Source organism: Gigantopelta aegis, chromosome 4, assembly GCF_016097555.1.
Source record: "Gigantopelta aegis isolate Gae_Host chromosome 4, Gae_host_genome, whole genome shotgun sequence".
Taxonomy (NCBI): domain Eukaryota; kingdom Metazoa; phylum Mollusca; class Gastropoda; order Neomphalida; family Peltospiridae; genus Gigantopelta; species Gigantopelta aegis.
Genome location: NC_054702.1, coordinates 77,197,697 through 77,219,371, shown reverse-complemented (window position 1 = coordinate 77,219,371; position 21,675 = coordinate 77,197,697). Strand labels below are relative to the sequence as shown.

Sequence of the window (21,675 nt, the reverse complement as noted above, 5' to 3'; positions counted from 1 at the left end):
GGGGGTGAAGGAAGTGTTTGAGATAGTGTGTGAAAAATTAGCAACTCTGAGAGCATTATGGAATTAAAATATAACAGAATCACAAGCTAAATAGCAAATGAGAATTGTACATGTATATCTGTCTTGAAAAAGGACCTGCAATTTGTTGGTGATTTTAACAGGTACATTTCTATTTCACCTGCTAGGTCTAACAAATGGGCTGCTTTCTGTTTTTCACAGGCTACTGTTTTAAGCCCTGATTACATATCTCTTCCCAGTAATTCTGATATATAGGTAGTTACAGATAACATACCTTAAACACATTGATCACGGGTCTTCAGGCAAGCTGAAGATTGCTCCTGAAATGGAGTTAGGCGCATAATCATTACAGGATGTTTCAAGTAAAATGTATTAAACATTTATTACAAGGTGATCAATTTGCCACTCTCCTAAAACATTCCAGGTGGAGGTGATCACTTGCCTTTCTGACGAAAACTCAATCATAGATAATTAAAGGTGAAGTGGGAGACCGCAAATGATTTTAGCTGCCTTAATATACTTGTCTGCTGCACATTAAAAAAAAAGAACAAATAAAGCCAAATTGTTTTTTTGTTTTTTTTTGGGGGGGGGGGTTAGGGCGATAGGGGTGGGGGTGGGGTGGGATAATGGTTCCTACATAGGGATTGAAATAACCCATGTACAGGTTACTATAAATTAAGTGCCTGTTAACCTACATCATAAGCGTAAGCAGGAATTCAGGTAAAAATTATACAGATATTCAAGCAAAATGTGCTAACCTGGCACCTTATTCACAAAGGTCTCTTAGGCTCTGCTAGACAAAGCATCCTCTTTGCAAGAATTTTAGCATTGCACTGCGAGATCACAAAGTAGCGAGACTTTTGTGAATTAGGCCCCTGATACCTTTTCAACATGCATTTCCATAATTTTACCCTCAAACTTAGTTGTAATCTATGTAAAAAAGCGTAGTGATTTGTTTACAACCCTATGTATAGCTGTTTGGTAGTATCCTCCCTGCCAATGAGTAGTAGTAATGTTAATATACATATGAATAAATGTTGTTACCAGATTCGGGCATATTTGTTTTAATTCGGGCAAAAAACAGCTTCCCCCTACAAAAATGGTAGCCCGTACGCTTATGACCTATATACAACACATTTATGAAGTTTTCAATTCCCATTATCTTTTCTTCATAAACACACTGATAATTTCTTAGGGCTGAATTTACAATTCCTGCTTATGTTTTGCGCACATGTAGCTACATACATTGACAATACTTAAGCACCTGCGTTTCAGAAAAACAGGCTTTGTAAATTTGGCCTTTAACGTGTAATGTAGTGTACATTTTATAAACTGGTACATGCATTTATCATACAGAATGTTTCCTGCTTTTCTGTGTACTTGCTTTTTATAAACTGGTACATGCATTTATCATACAGAATGTTTCCTACTTTTCTGTGTACTTGCTTTTTATAAACTGGTACATGCATTTATCATACAGAATGTTTCCTACTTTTCTGTGTACTTGCTTTTTATGCAAGGTTGAATAAATTTTGTACTAGCGGTCCCATATGTCAATAAGAATTCTTTTGACTTGCACAATTATATGTATTTCTATTTTGTTCTCTCAAGACATGTCAATTCATGTACAATATATTTGAAAATTGACTTGTCATTTTTGGAGAGCTACCTGAAAATTCTTTCTGTTAGTTTTTATTGAGGGTGTTATGTTGTGGTTGTTCAGAGAACTTAGATCACTAATACCATGTCATAGTATGTAGGCATGTCTTTCTGTTAAGACCTGTGGGCTATAAGTATAATTAAAATGCCGTCCTAAACCCATTGTTAGAGCATAATATACAAATATAACTACTGTACAATAATGCTTGAGGGTATTATTGGTAAATTCAGCTCAGATAACCTACTTGTATATGTATGTGTATATTATCTTAGTTATTAACAGTAGGAAGTTTGAAACATGCATCGAATATTAAGCATCCATTACATTTAAACTTATGTTCCTTTTGAAATTATTTTATTTCGTCATGTTCTTTTGTAAGTGATACAGGAAGGAAGAGAGATAAACTCAATACGAAGTGATAGAAAGTATAATGCAGGGCCCGAGATAGCAGCCTGCGCAAAGCAAAAAAAATCATCATTTTTTAGACCTAGCAGGTGAAATGAAAATTCACCTACTAAAAGCACCAAACAATTGCATGTAATTTTTCATCTGCTATTTAGCTCTTGATTTTGTTATTATTTGAGTCCATAATGCTTTAAAATATATTGCAGAGTTCTAATTTTTCACACTTCTTCCAGCAGGCCATATTGTTTTTCTTTTTACCTGATTTTTTTAAAAACAACAGCAGTACATATTGTACTTCCAATTTCGAGCTATAAGTATAAGTAAACGATGTGATGTGGTAAAAAATATTTTAAAGAATGGATGCAGACAGTGTGCATGTTCAAATTGAATGATGTAAAATGATAGTATGTGACATGAAACGATGGAATGTGTAATGTTTTGGAGTTTTAATCTAGCTAGGCTCACTGTCCATAAAAAAAAATAGCTGCATTGAATATATATTAGTTTGAATTTTATTAGCATAAGTTCTACTGGTGTATATTAGAATTGTTCGTAATTCCTTGTGACTTTATCGATGTATAACAGTCAGAAATTGTATAAAATCTTGTGGCGTAGCGAAGTTATTTCATACTAAATTTGTGACTATTATACATTGATAAATTTGCAAAAAATTACTAACAATTCTTATAATTACAAACAGAACAACTTATTTGGTTAAAACTACACATAATTCATAAATCAGTTTCTAATGTTCTTCCCATGATCTGCTTTACGTAATGATGTCCCATTTGACGTAATGACGTCATATTCTGAGGTCTTTAGTTTAAAATGCTTCACTACGCTACACAATTTTATGCAGTTTGTGACAGTTGTACATCGATAAATTCATTTTAAAAATAACAAACATTTTATATAATTACAAAGACAGGAGCTTGTGCAGAGGGTGGGTTACGGCAGTCAAACCCTTACCTTGATCAAGCAAATTTTCTATCTTTTTTTCAATACTTTTCCAGGGAAGCATGTCTTAACCATTCATAAATTTTGTTAGCCACAGTTTAGCCCCTCACCCTCTTCTAAAATGTATGCACAAGCACCTGGACACACCATATTTAGTTAAACTAGACATAAATCAGCTTTTAGTGTCCTTTCCATAGCTTGTTTTACATAATGACATCCCAGCTCTCGTAATGACGTCAATTTCTGAGGTTTATCGAAGGATAACATTCAGCTTTTCTTCGACGTCATCAAATGAGAATTGAGGTAATTGTATAAAAGTGAAAAGTTTGTATGTAGTTATATATATATATATATATATATATATATATATATATATGACACATGTATATGACCAGTGTTTTTCATCCTTGATAGGTGGGATGGTCATGTATTGGTTCCACCAATTTGTTAAAAAGTCACTGCAACAAGAGTGGGACATACCCTCCCAGACTCACCTCTTCCACATCCCCAACATCAATGACCAAAATATTTTGCCATGGTGTTGGCTAGCTCTGCATTTTCAAAATATTTCACCAGATTATCTATTCAGTGTCAGAAATTTCAGAAACCCATAGCTATTTTCCAACAATATATCAATCATTGTTTGAAATTATTTTGCCTTTTTTTCTTTTTTTTAATTCACAATTGGCAAATTTGGAAAATAGAAGAGCTACCCCTGTTATTAAACATTTCTTGACTAAACTATAAACACACATATTTAAGATGACACATTTCAATTTGACTGTTTTCTTTCTTTACAGTTCTTTTAAAAGAGAGCATGGATAATGAAGATTTAGACAACAAAACCCTGAAAATCACTGATTTTGGCTTGGCTCGAGAGTTGGATCAAACAACGCGGATGAGTGCTGCTGGAACGTACGCCTGGATGGCACCAGAAGTTATCAAGTCATCTCGCTTTTCGAAATTCAGTGATGTCTGGAGGTGCATATAATTTTGCAGTTCAAATTTCATAGATACATACTTGTGCATATGTAATTACACATAGCGGCTGTTAAATTTTTTGTCATTTATTCATTCTTTGTAGTATAATTTTGTGTAATTTTTCAGCCCCTGGAAAAATCTTGATAATGAACATTGGAAGGGGGGATATATATTGTGGGGGTTTCTAATATATAAAAAAAACCTCGCCCCCAAATTCCTATTCTTTCATTTAAGTTATTATAAAATAGAATAGTTTTCTGTTTGCAGAATATCTCATAAGAATGTTTTGAAATATATCTTTCCATTAATACCTCTACCTATATACATTCATCCAGTATGCTATTGACTAAACATTTTCTTTTCTGTATTGAGTATCATAAACTACTTGTGGCAAGAAACATGCCTGTTGCTCCATGTATTTGTTTCAGCATGCATAAGTTACGTATTCTGTTTGTATAAGATTTGAGTTTTGATGTATTTCAGCTATGGTGTGGTGTTGTGGGAGCTGCTCACTGGAGAGACGCCATATAAGGGAATTGATGCTCTAGGTGTTGCTTATGGCGTGGCTGTCAACAAACTTACACTTCCAATTCCATCCACCTGTCCCTCTCTGTTCTCACAGCTCATGACAGGTAATCAGGACTGCTTTATCTCTTTAGTTTTAGTTCAAATTATTCATTCCACATGTGTAGTGCACTTTGTCTGTCTTTAACTGTGAAAATGGGGTGTGGGATTTAGCTCAGTCGATTGAGTGCTCGCTTGAGGTGCTTGCATTGCAGGATCAAACCACCTCAATGGATCAACTGATTGGGTTTTTCTAGTTCAAACCAGTGCACCACAGCTGGTCAAAGGCCATGGCGTGTGCATTCCTGTCTGTGGGAAAGTGCATATAAAAGATCCCTTGCTGCATTAGGAAAAATGTAGCAGGTTTCTTCTGATGACTACAAATCATAATTACCAAATGTTTGACATCCAATAGCCGATGATTAATTAATCAATGTGCTCTAGTGGTGTTGTTAAAAGATACTGTCAAAACATAAACATTATAATTCCCATATCTAGTAGTGATGATTCTTATTTGATCAGTATAGAACTGTTAAAATGGCAAATATTCCAACCATTATTATAAACAAAAGCTTCGTTCATCAAACACAACTGGGCTAACATTTTACTGCTCTCCACTAATTCTGAAATAACCCCCATATTTCTGACTTTGTATGCCCTGTGTGTAAGTAAAACTCCAATTTAATTGCAATCTGTTTGATTCAGGTTTGTTTAAAAAAAAAAAAAAAATATTTCAATTTACAGATTGCTGGAATCAAGAATGTCATGAACGACCAACCTTTCTTGAGATTCTTGAACGCCTCGATGAAATAGCTCAGTCGTCTTTCATGAACACACCCCAGGACTCCTTCCACACCATGCAGGAGGATTGGAGGCTGGAGATCGAGCAGATGTTCGATGAACTTCGCAGTCGAGAAAAGGTAACTTAATTATAACTATTATTCATTTGATAATTTCCAGACCGTGATTGTGGTGTTATTGAGTTATGATTGAGTTAAGTATTTTGAACACAAAACATTACAGTATTTCTTCTTTTTTTAAAATAAACCTGGTATTCTACTTTTTATTAGTCGTTTATAAATTACAATTCTTGCCAGATTTATTTTTTGATTCTATGTATTGTATTTGGTTATATGACAATGGATAACTTTTACTTTTAATGTACAGCTAAATGGTATGTAAAAACACTTGTCACATATTCCTTAATTATTTACAATAGTGTTAACAATTTTGTAAATTTTTATTTGTATATTATCAACATTTGGTGTCATCACTTGCCTTAGAATCTTAATTAATAATATTTCTATTGTACTAGGAGTTAAGATGTCGAGAGGAGGAGCTAACAAAGGCAGCATTGCAGCAAAAAATTCAAGAGGAACTCCTTAAAAAACGTGAACGTGAACTCGCAGAGCGTGAAATTGATCTCTTGGAGCGTGAACTGAACATTCTTATTCTACAGCAAGTAATGCATAAACCCACACCAAAGAAACGCAGAACAAAGAAAAGTCGGTTAAAACTGATCAAATCAGGAGGGAAAATTATTAGTGAGCCGAGAGGTAAAAAAAAACCTAAATGGTCATATTTAAGAAATGGGTAGCATGACTGATAAACCATGTTCTTAAGCAGAAAAAAATCATTACAATTTCTTTTTTGAAAATGATATTTCCTGGGCTTGGAAGGCAGATTTAACACTTGTTACTACTAACTGTGAGTTAAATTCCGTAACCCAGCTTTGGTTTATCATTTGTCATCCACTGGTTGAATTTACAGCTAAGTTAAAGTTAATTCTATGTTAGCTATAACCCAGGTTTTGAAAGCTTTAACCTGTCGTCTGTATGCATTTCACTACTTTGGGTAAGATCTAATTCAGTAAATAAATGCTTGGCTGACATGCATGGGTTTTACAATAGAATTCCCTTGGCATTGTGGGGTTTTTTTACTATTTCAACCAGTGCTCCCAAGTCTGAAATATCAGAGGTTGTGGTATGTGCTGTCCTGTTTTGGAATGATCACATAAAAGATCTCTTGATTCTAATGGAAAAATTAGCATGTTTTCTTTGAAGACTTACATTAGAATTAATCAAATATTTGACATCCAGTAGACGAAGATTGATGAAAATTGGTCTATAGTGTGTCAGAAAAAAAAACTAATTTCTTTTTTATTCCTTGCTAATACTCATTTTAAGTATATGATTATTTCTGGGTATTTTTCTGTAAGTTTTTGACAAAATTTACTATGCATTGTCCTCTAGTGTTTCATTACGAAAAAACTAATAGCTATGATTTTTTCTCCTGGGTATTTTTGTCTGCAGGTTTTCGACATAACATTACTGTGCAGAAGGACGACTCTCCTCTAGACCGGCGACGGTTTGCCTGCCCGTCCAGTCCAGACAGCCCACCAGCGTCACCTGCTCATGCTCTCCCTCCACCGCGACTGAGGGCCATAGCATGTGAGTCTGATTACCTCTATACCAGTAAGTTACTTCTTCCCTTCCGTCAGCTTGCTGCTTCCAGTGTCCACGTGTTCAGCTTGTGCAGTGTGCCTTACCAGCGGCTTCATATTGATGTCGCTTCAGCTATTTTGTCATTCTAAGTTCGCACATCATGCATTCAGGATGAAGATTTTTGTCCCCCTGATTGGTTACAGAGAGTTACAAATGCCAAGTAGTTAGTTAAACTTCTGGACATTAGCTCCTGATAATCAATCTTTGGTGATTTGGTGTTACTCTTCAATAAACAAAATTATTAAAATGATTGTGATTAACTTGTGTATGGAGTCTGGCATGTACAATATTTTGCAGACTATACAATGCACTGTTAAATAACCTGCACCCCTGTGTTTTAGCATGTTTTACAGTGATCATTCATATATAAGACGCACTATTTTATACACCACACATCACTTGAAGTACTTACAATACAGTGGTGTAGCACCAGTGAACTCATGACATTTATTTTATCAGCTGGTGGGCTGAAAATTACTACGCGCATTCTTATTTGTATCTGCTGTAAGTATTTATCTTGAAAGACAATGGTTTATGACTCTAAAATAAATATTGACAACTGCACTTGATCATTTCTATATGGATAAACATGGACTGAAAAAGCAGATGTAGGTCATTCTCTGATTTAGCACGTGTGATACTTGATGGTTTTGGATATGGACTTTGTGGTATTCAATATTCCTTACCAGTAAATAACTTTCTATAAAGAGTACTGGTATATAGAGTAAATACGAAAAATGTATGCTTTTTCACAGTAACACATTTTAAAGCTCATATTTATGTAGCCTCTTGACGCATTCCTAATGTTTTGTAACCATTACAAAAATATGCCTAACTCAACAGGACATGATATGTTTTGCAAGTTCACGGTATTGGTTTGCTACTACAACATTGATTTATTATTAACAAACACTGCATATGAACACTGGGCCACACTTCTTTCAAACTTACCTCATCCAAATAACAATGATTGTACATTACTTTTCATAGTCGCCATGTGGTCAAGATATTATGTTCAAACACTAAGATAATGCATTGAGCAAAATATGTCAATGACATCATACTTGGGGCATTGCATTTGTTATTGCATTGTCGTACTTGCAGTGTCATGTACACCAATCAGTGCAGCTTATTTAATACAACAAAACTTAAACTAACAGAAGTGGATCAAACGTGAAACGGAAAGTAAAAGTCACATATGATCTGCACTGTTGTATAAACGTCCTCTTCTAACTTAGGGCAAAAAAGTAGTGTCTAATCTGTCAAATATACTGTTCGGATTCATCACTATCTGCAAGTTTTTGCTCAAACAGAGCAAGCTTCCCATTTACCGTTTCCACTAAGTCTGAAAAATTTTTCATCCATTCTCTGGAAGCAGAGTGAACAAGTGGAGAACGAAATAAAGCGATACATCATAATAGTGACATATTGCTGCTGATGTAAGTCAGTTGTTCATATGACTCCTATTGAAGGGGTGGGATCTAGCCCAGTGGTAAAGTGTTCGCTTGATGCGCAGTCGGTTTGGGATCGATCCCTGTGAGTGGGCCCATTGGGCTATTTCTTGCTCCAGCCAGTCCACCATGACTGGTATATCAAAGGCCGTGGTATGTGTATCATGTCTATGGGATGGTGCATACAAAAGATCCCTTGCTGCTAATCAAAAAGAGTAGCCCATGAAGTGAGGACAGCGGGTTTCCTCTCTATATCTATGTGGTCCTTAACCATATGTCCAACGCCATATAACCGTAATTAAAATGTGTTGAGTGCGTCGTTAAATAAAACATTTTCTTCCTTCCTATTTGAAGTACAAACTTAGAAATCTGCTTCTTTCTTCTCTCTTTTTTTTTGTGATGAAATTAGGCTTCGGAAAATAAATTGTTATCACACGTATATATGTTATTAGTAAGTGTCACCAGAAGTAACGAATATTGTTCGTAAATAAATAAAAAAAGTAATCTGGTAGCTAAAATTTTTTTTACATTAGTTAAAAATGTTTTTGTTTTTGTTTATTTCATTTGGCACTCTTGTTGAAATAATTGTGCAATTTGATAAATATTACTTTATTATATTATAAAGTAAGAACAAATGTAGGATAAAGTAATAGGGTGTGTACATCTTTTTTATACGGTATTTATAGCATTAAATCACTTATTTGAACACAACAGGGTTTTACTTTTTGTCTGTTCTCAGCTCAGTGAGGTTTTTTTTAATACTAATGTTATTACTAGTATTCAGTGCATTTCAGTTTATTTTAATCTAATTAAAGCTTAACATTTCAGTAGTTTTGAGGTCGGCATGTTTGTTGTGTTCTAGCTAGCAATAAATAGAAGGGCGCTGCACCCTGCCGCCGGTTTGTGCCTCCCTGCCCCCGCTTTGAAAGGAAAGCCAAAACCAAGATGCATATAGTTTTAACTGGTATAACCGGTCATTATAAATCCAACATTAATTGCATCCTTATAATATGGTTTAAAGCAAATTGCCAACGCAGCTTACTTGTTATATGCATATATATTTGTGTATTTTAATAAACAAATTTAATTCTGCAAAAACTTGTTAATGAAATCTATTCTAGACCTTGACCTTTAACAATAGCTGTTTTTAAAGTGTCAGAAATTAAATGCAGTGGGCAGCTTGTTGCAAATATATCCATATGCCAATTTATTAGCTTGTTCCTTTATAAAAAAAAATTAATATTTTTTTTAGATGTATTTCTAATACTTCTTTCATTATTGTTACATTTATAGATTTCTTTTATTTCATTTATTTATTTTAATTTACATTAAGTTTGTGGATGGTAATAATGGTATAAATACTACGTACAATAATAAAAAATAATAATAACAGGATTTAGGTGATCTGAGATTTTGTAATTATTAATTCTGGCTTAATAGTCTATATTTGGTGATTTGGTAATATTACCATGAATATACTTTTTCATCAAAAATCCAAATCTAAGAATAGTAGGGCCTACAAATTTGGTTTTAGAAACTGATTGCCCCTACCCGGAAAACCCCTCAAGAAGGTTAGTAAATTAAAAAGAAGCATAAATAAAAAGAAAATTAATATGTACTTCCATATGTATACCTACATCCTAGCTAGAACACTGCATGTTTATACTTAATTATTTGGGAATAATTATTTTGGCCTTACTTGACTGGTGAACTCTGCCTGCTCATTGTCTTTGATTTTGGAGTTACCTAGATGTCAGTTTGAGAGTTTTCGTCTAGACAAAGTGTCTTGCATGACTTGAATCCACTGTCTATGCTAATAGTGGGACTAGATTTGATGATTGCCAGAGCATGTCTATATACCCGGTGTCGTACATACTGGAGCACTTTGGCTCCAGCTGCTTTAAGGTCCCCCTCTTGGGGTAGTACAGCCCTAGTTAATGATGTTCAGGGGCACTGAGGGTGTATGTCAAGAGGTTATATACAACAAGTGTGGGACTTAATATATCTACTCACCTTTTAGCCTTGTCAGTCTTTCTGGCAGCAGTGGCTCAGAGCTGTGAGAAATCGTACAAATCTGGCCAGGAAACCATTCATCCATTAGGTGGATGATAACATTCACGTCAGCATCGTAATAATCGTGGGAAAGACTATCAATTCTTTATTTCTTTTGACGAGAAAAAATAGCAGAACACCAGGAAGAAAAAGCACACCTTGAAAACTTGTGTTATACCATGGCAATGACATTACTTTTTATGATAGTTTGCATTATTTTAAGCAGAATGAATAGGAAACTATCACTGACTTTCATGTTCATGACATCTGTTAGATTAGTGCTATCTTTTGTAATAGTTGCTTTAGGTATTAAATGATAAATCATTGCATAAATCAAACCATGTTTATATCCAGCAGATCTTTTGTAAAGGTGGGTTGATGTTTTATTGATGAGACATTTTATTTGTTTTAGATCCAGTCGATGGTGTGAAAGGCAAAACATGGGGACCAAGTTCAGTAAAGAATGACAAACATCATCGATCATCTATTATTTTTGCTGATGGTCGATGGTCGAAAAGTGCTCCAAATCTTGAGAAGTCTTTCAGAGCTCTTGGTGGTGGACATTCCAATATAGGGGCATTAAAAGAGCTTTGTAAGTGATTAGTCATTTTTGTTTTTAAAAGAAATTGTTCTGCTTGGTTTATTTTTTGCATCAAGACAATTAGAAATTTATAAATATATTTATCATTGTCATTGAAACAGTATAAATTTTCCCATTAAAAAGTATATATTATTTTATATAATCTCCAATCTACAGTTTCTTTTTAAATGTATATTGCCCTTCCCATATTTAACATTGTATATTTTTTATTTATTTACTTCTATATTTATTTTGTTATAAATAATGTACAATTTTCCTAAACAAAATAAAAATAAAAGTTTTGATGTTAGAAACTGAGTTTTTATAACCAACACTAAATAAAATCCATTGAATGAAAAACGGTGAATAAAAATTATACCTTGCTCTAAGTTACATCACAGTTAACATCTGATTAATCAAATTGGGGATATTACATCGTTTAATTGTTGGTCTACAGTTTTATATCATTTCTCTCCAGTTTTGATGGTGTTGATTGTTTCAGATGATGAAGAGGAGGACTGGCCCGACTTCTCTGATGATCATAAAATAAAACACATTCCACCATCTCCAGTTAACGGAGGCTCAGAGTCTGGTACTCAGAAACGCTTTGCGGTGCGAAAGAAAAGTGATAGTGTACTGTACAACATGGGAGTTGTTCTTGCTGCCGTGGGGGCAGGTTTTGATATTAGGATCTCAAATACCTCTGCTATTCATCCAAATCTTCATTCTGTGGAGGAGGAGAAAAACATGAAGAAACGGGATTCGTTTATTTTAAATAGACGAGATGCATATCTTGGTGCAGTCCGTGACTCGTTCATTGAGCCGGAAGGTAATTTTAATAACATTAACTACTCAAATGCTTCAGGTTTTCGTCATACATATCACGGTGTTCAGACTCGGCAGCGACCTAGCATTCAGAACTTTGAAGTACCCATGCAGTTCACAGAGAAAGATGATAGTCCAGGGTCTCAAACGTCCAGCACGATTGGATCAAAATCATCTCCCCAGCGGTTATCGTATGCAGAGAGTGACTCAACTATGATCTCCGACCGCTCAAGTATATTACAGAGACAGATCTCCGACAGTGGCACGTACGAATCTACTCGGTCATCGCAAGCACCACAAAGACGCTCCGTCACTTTTGAAGACGATTTTGCACCAGACTACAGGGATTACAAGAACACACCTACTTACACACACAAACGAACCCCATCAAATACCTCAAACTCATCAAACACACCACAGGACTATGAACCACGCTCGTATCGGCAGGCCGATTCGTATGGAGTACAGCCGCTGCCTCCACGCCGAAAGCCTACAGGGGAGCCAGCTCAGAGACCCACCACACTCGAGGTGGGTCCAAAGATCAGGCAGCCACCGATACCACCTCCCAAAAAACACTTCAATTCAGCACCAAGAGATTCTCCAAACCTTGCTGCTACATCGTCATCTCGAGATACATCCTGGGATTCCCCCCGACCCCGGGCGACACCTCCGGAACCATATCCAGAAAACACCCATTATTACTCTGCTCGTTCACAGATGTCCCCCGGAAACACCCCACCCCATATCCGACACCAAAAGACACTGCTTGACATAGACGTGGAGGGCCAGAGCCAGGACATGCGGGAGCCTCTTGTGAAGCCGAAACCTGTGTTTGCACGTCCAACTGCTAAAGAACTGGAAAAAGAGTTTGTATGGCAGTGAATAGAACAACAGTTTTGTGCACATCTCATGCTAAAAGTCTTTCGACTGAAGATAAAAGGAAAAGTTATTGCTGGGTTGTTGTTTTTAAATTTCTTTTCACAAATAATCTGAATTTAATGTGGATTTCTTTATTTGAATCATTAGTAATTTTTCACAATTACTCATATGTACTTAAGTGTTATACTCTTTAGGCTGTTTTGCAGACTGACAAAATGTTCTTCAGAAAATTGTTGCAGTATAGGTTAGAAATCAGTAGAATAGGGTAAAAATTCTATTGAGAGCAAGAAAGTGCCATCTGCAATTAAAATGTCTTACTCTCAACCTATTATATAATACTAATACAAATTCTGTATCAAGCAAAAGCAAATAATAAAGCAGGGCGATACGATGTTGAACATATGGCATTTGATCTACATATTGTATGGCATCATCATTGTAAATTGAAAAACTGATTTTACATTTATTTAGGTACTATTCTTTCTAACCTATACTGTATTTTCTGTTTCAAACCTACTGTACATGTCTCCCATATTTTTTTTTCAATTACTGAACACAGTATGTGAATGTATTAGATATTGGATGTTTTGTATCTAAATTTACCTAAACAGCAGGGTTCTGTAGATTGGTGTTTTTTGTTTTTTGTTTTTTTACAAATAGCTAAATGATTGCATCAAAGAAGTCTCAATGGGGTATTTTTGGAAAAGAACAAAAACATAAAAAAATTTAATCAGTTTTTTAAAGCAATTTTAATAAAGATGTGAAATTAAACAGTTCTTACATTTCATTAGTTGACAAATTAATGTGTTTTAACATAGTGGTTTTAAAAAATGCTAACTACTGAATTGTTGTAACCTCATTAAGCATGCTATATCTTCAACATAATAATTAAAAAGAAAAAAATATTTTAGGGTTTTTTCCATCTACAATGAATAAATATAATAAATATGCAGTATTTTATATTCACAACGTGTGATAACAAATGCAGTGTTTTATATTCACTGCATGTGATGACATATAGCTGGTTTTAATTTACAGGAAATGCTTGCTCCATTGAGGCTCCTTAATTATGTAATATGTATATTCCATGATAGCTACCATTTCATTATTATATTACATAAGTAATCGGGATATTTGTATATTTTGTATCATTGTATCCACACTAAAAATATCTGAACAATTTTTTTTATACTTTCCTAAAACATTTACATTGCCATCATTTATTATATTTATACATATTGAACTAGAAAATAATGATCATGTTAGAAGTAGAATAGATTGATGTTAACAGGTCAAAAACTTGGATTATATAATATTATATATATATATATATATATATTTCTGTCCTGCTGTGCCTGATAGAAATATTTGATACATTCCTAAAAATTTAATAGTTTCAATTTGAGACTGTTTTAAATGTTTTATTATTATTTTGATTTGCAGTTGACTACATAGTGTATTGTGCAATAATGACTTAGATACTGTCTTCATTATTTAAACAAAAAAGGTGGTTCCCCTACCTGTATGATTGAGAATCAAATTAATATTCTTATCTTTCAAACCTTCTCAATAAATGTACAGTTCTTGTAATGTGTATATATATATATATATATATATGTTGTACAAAGTTGTACCACCGTGTATAAATTCCACTTCAAGTACATAATTATGCACAAAAAAAATCAAATGAATATCTCCATATGTGTACATATGTATGATAGTTAGTAATGTTCACTTGTAATAAAACATTGTTTTCATTTATGCAACCATTTGGCCAAAATTTAACCAAATAATTCAACACCGTGGGAGTTACTACTCTTCTGCAAAGTGCTATAAAATAATATGTGATAACGTGATACTTGGTGTCAGATATTGCAGATTAAAAAAAATTGTTGTCCAAAATTTATAAATAGGACTAGTACCTAGTGATATTTTTTTCAGATGGTATGCCTCAAGTGGCTTTCGGGTATGGAGGTTAATGAAGAAACCAAATTGGATGTCACCATGCGATTTTATATTTATTATTCATCATTTACCATAACATTCCAATAGTGACATATATTGCAGATGTTAATAAAATATTTTTAAAATACATTTATTTGAAAAATATAATAGCAATATATAAACTTTAAAAAACATGAGTTTCCCTGCTGATTGGGAATTAAATAATTATAAATATGGTTGTTTAATCTTTAAATCTATGATATGTACATGTTGTTACCATGTAAGATCTTTGAATATGTTTCTGTTTTAAAAATAATTATATTAAATGAAATTATGATAGTTTCTGTATTATTACAGTTGTGGGTTTTTTCCAATTAGGATGTATTTCAATTAAATGCATTGTTCCTATAATACATATTTTAAAAAGAAAAAGAAAAAAAAGAAGATAAAAAGCTAGAACTGAAACATGCCAGCTGTTCATTCCAAATTACACTGAACATTGACAGACTAATTTCAGGATAGTGCCAGTTAATGTTAAAAAACATGCTCAATCTTGTTTTGTTTTATTGGTCTTGCTGGAAATCTATATTTTAGTTTTACTTATCACTTGCTCATATCATTCATTTCCCATGTGTGTGTGTCTTACATGTTACTACTCTGCAGTGAAAAGCTCAGATTTCCTGTTTTAAGTTGTTAACACATTTGAAATCGGTGTCCATCTTCACCATTATAACCTTTCCGTATATTATCTTTTAGTACTGTAAATGTGTAGTAAAGTTAATCTTAACTTCATTAACCATATGATAAAATATGATAAGTGGTATTATAGTTACTGGTAGTGAATGAGTGTTCAAAATCTTTATTATTTTAAAGTTTTATTTTCATCATGTAATTTGTTTACTTAATAAGAGTGAATCCGACAACCCCTATTTATTTACTAATTTACTGAGGATGATTGTATCACAGAGCACTGACAGCAGGAGGGATGGGATCAGTTTAATCTATTCTTGTTTGGTGGTACAATATATAGAAACAAAATTTGTTAATGATGCAGGGTATTCTGGTTAAATAAAAGTATGCTGAATTTTAGAATTATAACCTTTATGTAGTACACTATTTTATAAACTATAAACCAGTCTGTGAAACACTGGAGATACTGTAAACATTGTCATGACCTTAATTCACCAATCACAAAAATTATTTTAAAGAAATAACTGAGTACAAATTTTTTAACTTCATGTGCATGACATTTTGATTTTAAAGTGTTAAACAGCTTACTGTAGATATTTGTTTACCGATATTAGTAAGAACGCACCTATGAAGACTGACAGCATACACTTTACATCATTGGAAACCATGTTTAAAAGTATCAAACTTTAAAACCTAGTGTATCTAGCATCGATACGTAACTCATTGGTATTCATTATGCTTGGTGTAAATCATGTAATATAACTGCTTTTTTTTTATATCTTTGATACTTGCTCGAGGCATTCATCAAACATAGTTAAGATAAACGGCTATGATATACAATAAAACCTATCTTATAAAACCTGTATTGTGCAACCTGTATATAAAGGACAGCCGATTCAACAGGATAAACATCCAGGGGTTGGGGGTGGGAGTTGGGTTGGGGGGCAGTATTCAACATCTTCACATTTTATTGGAACCTTTGATAAAGTATTTGGCATTCAGTAAAAGTGAAAATGTTAAATACTTAGCTTAGATGTGTATCTTGTTGAACTGATTTTACTGTGCTAAATAAGTCATGTGAAAGAAAATTGTTCTGTTTTAAGAATGAAATATTTGACAGATACATAAATTATACATGGAAAATCATCTTCTTTGCATACAGATTGTTTATTCTTGTTTATTTACATATAATATTATATTGTGTAACAATTGTATGTTTCCCATTTAGCTGTCCTATTCCCTGGCTATGTTTTTAGATGCTACAATCCAACTGTGACATAGTACATTATTTGTCTGACAGTTTTATGGCTATCAGAGTTTGTCACGATAAATGTCATATTTGAAATCATTTTGGTTTTGAGACAGACATGCATTCCCATTACCGACAGCTCCAGGTTAAAGGGGGAAAAAAAAGAGTCTTTTTGACAAACTTCCCAGTACATTATTTAATTCAGTGGTTACATATGGTAATACTTATAGCAACCCATTATCCTGTAAGGAACCTCCATCTATGAGTATGACACAGACTACTGTCTGAGTATCGGCAAGTGGTTTATGTTGTTTGATTGTAGGTTGTTTTTGTTGAGTATTTTTGCTAGAGATAACATGGTGCATAATGGTGTAACATATCAGTTGTGAAGAATTCTAGAATGGGATAATACCTAGTGACTTGGTTTCTGCTGCTCCTTAAATATAGTTAATCATGCGTGTAATTTCCTGCAAAAATATTTAGTCGGTTTCAGATCCAGTTTATTCAAACAAGTTGTGTTGAAGTTGAAAAGAGATGAATCAAAGATTGAAAGAATTGATTGTCAAAAGAATGATCTTTGTTTTAAATACTATGCACAATAAACACAAGATACATTATGAACCAATTCATAAATCATTATTTTTATTACTGTATAGTATTACAAAAATTGACTAAATCATAAATTAGGCCCCTACTGTAGGTTTGGTAAATAAAATATTTAATATTAAAAACACAGGTTAATAACTGGGAAGCTAGAGAATGTTTGGTGGTGTGAGATGAAACAGTTTTTAAAAGTTGATTACAAGCCTTCAGATTTCATGGAAACGATCATTTCTGGAACCAAAATTTTGTTTCCCATGACTATTATATTGATTATGACTATTCACTGGAAATTATATATATATATATATATATATAAATAAACGTTTTCAATGGGTTCCCATGATCACAAGGCACAGAACCGAAAAAGTGTTTCCCATGACTATTACATTGATTATGACTATTCACTGGAAATTATATATATATATATATATATAAATAAAACGTTTTCAATGGGTTCCCATGATCACAAGGCACAGAACCGAAAAAGTGTTTCCCATGAAATTTGAAATCGTATGGCCTGTGATTAAAAATGTGTTGTTCATGAGTTTGTTTTAATCGTTTGGCACTTAATGTGTTGTGACTATTTGGTGTTGAGAAAGGAGAAATCCAGTAGTAGGTTTACTAAGAGTGATCAATGTTTGACCGGTTTCTGTCTCCAGTGGTGGTTCTAACATTGAGATACCTGTACTACCATAGGTGTAAACTGAAAACATTTATATTGTTAAGTCCAAAGTTTAAAATGCATGTATTGACCAATCTTGTGTGAATTACTTACCATCTATTTACTTGTTTATTTGGGATTGTCAAGGACTATTGTATTTAAATCTATATGAACAACCATTTTTGTACCATTTATACTTTGAGAAACCCGGGTGAATTTCCTGTGATCTCATTTCTATTAAATTTAACTAGATTTTTGATGACAGTTGTTTTGGTACCAGTAATATAATTGAAATAATATTTGCATGCATTTATAAGCACATAATTAAAAAATTAGGGAGTCCTTTTGCATTAATAAAACAGCAGTGTTTATACCTTTCCTCGAATTAACAGTGATAAAAATACAGTAGCACATTTTGGGACTTCGGTCAGTTAATAACTGGCTTTCTGTTGAATACACAGCATGAAAAGCACTTCTTTAGACTGTTATCTGTATTGAGTATGCACCTAAAGGAGTGTCATAAAGTAGCCTCATAAGACGTTGGGTTGCTTAACACAGGTCATGATGTACTGTTGGTCTGTATTTGAGCAGTTTGGATAACTGCTTGACAAAGGTGGTTACCAGAGGTTTGGTATGACTAAAATGTTGACTGTTAAAATTATTTTGTTTTTAAAGCCTGTTAAATCTGGTAAATTAACTGGCAGTATTTATTGTATCTTTGCTTGTCCTTTCAATTTCTGGTATGCATATCTAGGTCCAATAAAGCGTGATAAGTGGATGATTTGGTTCACGCTCTTTAGACCGCATGTGTGTTTATTATGAGATCTGGTCCTGTCCGTATAAAATTCTAAAGTCTTTCAACATGTAGTTAAAATGTGGAGACGTTACGAAACTTTTGTGTATGGACTTTTCAAGTTTTATAATCATGGACCATGGTATTTATGACTTACACGAAGAGTCTTCTTTTGGTTAAACAAATAAAAACACATAAGTAAGTTGCATATTTGCTTATTCAAAGATTTACTTGGTCTTTGCAAATATCCGTCAAATGATAGTTGGCAATGAAACTTAAGTGAATAACTAAGTCATGTTTAAAAAAGTAAGCCATTATAGCAGCAGAAAGATGGCAAGTGCCTTGTTTATCAGCATGTTATTTATGCATATCATTCATATTCACTATATTACTGTACTATAGCCCGATTATGTATAGAAGTATATACCTCAAATTATAGAGTATTATCCATTATATTTTTATAATGCTTTAATCTGTATATTGTATGAAAGTATTTTGCTGTATGCTTCCATATTCTGTTTGAATGATGATCTTCCTTGTAAAAACAAATAAAAAATGTATAAGTGAGTATTTATCATTCTTTATTACACCAGATTGTATGTCTTATGGTTTTCCCGATGGAACACAGTAGTTATGGAAATGATGTTACTTGTTTTGAGTTACACTAATTGGCACTTGAAGGGCTGCTGACCATTATGATAATTAGAAAGCAATCCATATGTATGCTTGGTAATGTTTCCTCATCCCAGCCAGTACCCATGATTGGTACATAAAAGGCTGTGGTATATAATGTTAACAGTCTTCCAAGGTCTTAATGCCTCTTCTATAAACTGATTTTAAACATCAAAATGGCTGTCAACGTGATTATTCAGGGTGCATTTCAAACCCAGTATGGGTTCTTGGCCAAGATTATTTAGATTTTGTTCATGATCTGTGAAGAATGGACACACTGTTAGTGCCCGATATCCAGCAATTACTTGTGTTCACATATCCGTTTAGTTTGGGATTTGTCTCGCTTAATGAACAGGGCCCAGGTTTTTGAAGATGTCTTAGAGCTACGATATTGTAAAACTGTCTGGGGCTATGACATGTCTCATAGTGACATCATAGCCTACAGCGGTTTTACAATATTGCAGGGCTAAGATAGCTTTGAAAATATGTAGCCTGAACTGCAGCTAATGTTGACTTGAGTGAAATGGCTAACATATTTGTATCAAAAAAATTCTCAACATGAGGTCACAGGAATTATAAAAGTTGCTAGATTGCAAAGATATAAAGCTGGTCTTTGATTTTGTATTTGTAGATTTTTCATGTTCAGCAATAATTATTAGTTTTAACTATAATACCTATATATATATATATATATATATATATATATACATACATACATATATACATACATACATACATACATACATACATACATACATACATACATACATACATACATACATACATACATACATACATACATACATACATACACACATACATACACATATACATACACATACTTTGTACATAGCATACACATACTTTGTACATAGCCTACTATACAAACTGATATTAAGTTATATCATTTGTCAAATGATGTGAAATATCAATCCAAAATGTGATATTTTACATCTTTTTTTCTTTTTTTTAATCCTGAGGAGCAATAAATAAATGTTTGACATATCGGTTACCTTTTATAACCTACTTTTAATATTGTTGAAATATTCACAGTTTAAACTATTCATATGTAAAATTATCAAAACAATGCTTACTGATAGTATCCGTAATGTATTTTGTACTGTAAAAATTTCTTCTTTTTTTTTCTCTCTTCTTTTAAGTGATAGAATAAAGATACAGATTTATGGCACTGAACAAAAATATTAACTATGCAGTAACATGAATGTTAATTGCTATGCAAGTATGTTTTGACATATTTTGATGGCAAGGTTGTGATAAACATTTGTGTACTTATTTTATCAGAATGAAACAAGTCTTGTGCGACTTTATTCTTTGTAGAAACTGTTATTTGTTTGGTCCTTTTGTATGGTGTGTCATTTGTTTAATACTTTTTTTAATGTTATAAACTACACATCATAAACAAACTGTAATTCTATTAACATGTTGATGTATTATACTAGATAATTATATAGCTTATTCCTTATTATTATTCCCTCTATATACAGTGAAACCCCATCAGTGTTTTAAAAAGTTCATAATCTATTATAATATTTTAACAGTCTTCTAAAATAAAATTTGCTTCAAAATTTTAATCAGTGGAAATTTTAGGCAAAAAACAGTACATGAAATACTACTTTATCAAATTAATATTGGTAAGCTCAAATACTCAAAACACATTTATTCAAAATATTTAGCTTTATAATATGTTGATTTCTGAAAATGGGAAAATGTTGTCGAACAGAAGTTGCTTTTGAATCCAGAGCCATGTGTAATATTGTTTTCAGCTGAATGAATCAACTATTTGATTTTTTAAAGTAAATAATAAAGCTGGCCTTATCTATTAAAATATGCAAGTTATATTTATGACATGAATATATAAGCATTTTTGTGCCGTTCTATAAGCAAAACAACATTGCAAATCTTGTTTCTATTGATGTGTAAGCAATAGCAACTTTCTGTGTACTAGTATGTTAGATTGTAACATGTATGAGCATAGCCATTTTAGTGGATTAAAAGGAGCACCACAGTATATTTTACATATGTGGAAAGTGGGGACTGTACAGATTAAAAAAACAACTTGAAATAAACAACTATTTGAATATTGCCATGTGTTTGTTATGTTATATATTACCATATGTTTGTTTGTTTTGCAGTAGAACTAACTGTCTTTATCAATAACAAAACTTT

At 33.0% G+C, this 21,675-nt stretch overlaps 1 protein-coding gene across 2 annotated transcripts in view; it reads left to right on the top strand.

Annotated features, from left to right (window-relative positions):
• LOC121371131 (mitogen-activated protein kinase kinase kinase 11-like) overlaps window positions 1–21,591 on the top strand; it is a 45,234-nt gene extending 23,643 nt beyond the window's left edge. The window contains exons 2-8 of one of the 2 annotated variants that reach the window (XM_041496798.1): window positions 3,841–4,021; window positions 4,505–4,653; window positions 5,330–5,505; window positions 5,901–6,141; window positions 6,898–7,035; window positions 11,005–11,184; window positions 11,675–21,591. In XM_041496798.1, the coding sequence (XP_041352732.1) occupies window positions 3,841–4,021; window positions 4,505–4,653; window positions 5,330–5,505; window positions 5,901–6,141; window positions 6,898–7,035; window positions 11,005–11,184; window positions 11,675–12,879 (2,270 nt within the window). In that variant the 3' untranslated portion in view covers window positions 12,880–21,591. Of the gene's footprint in view, window positions 1–3,840; window positions 4,022–4,504; window positions 4,654–5,329; window positions 5,506–5,900; window positions 6,142–6,897; window positions 7,060–11,004; window positions 11,185–11,674 lie in introns of both variants that reach the window. The other variant, XM_041496797.1, reaches the window with a different exon arrangement.
• The last annotated feature ends 84 nt before the right edge of the window (window positions 21,592–21,675 follow it).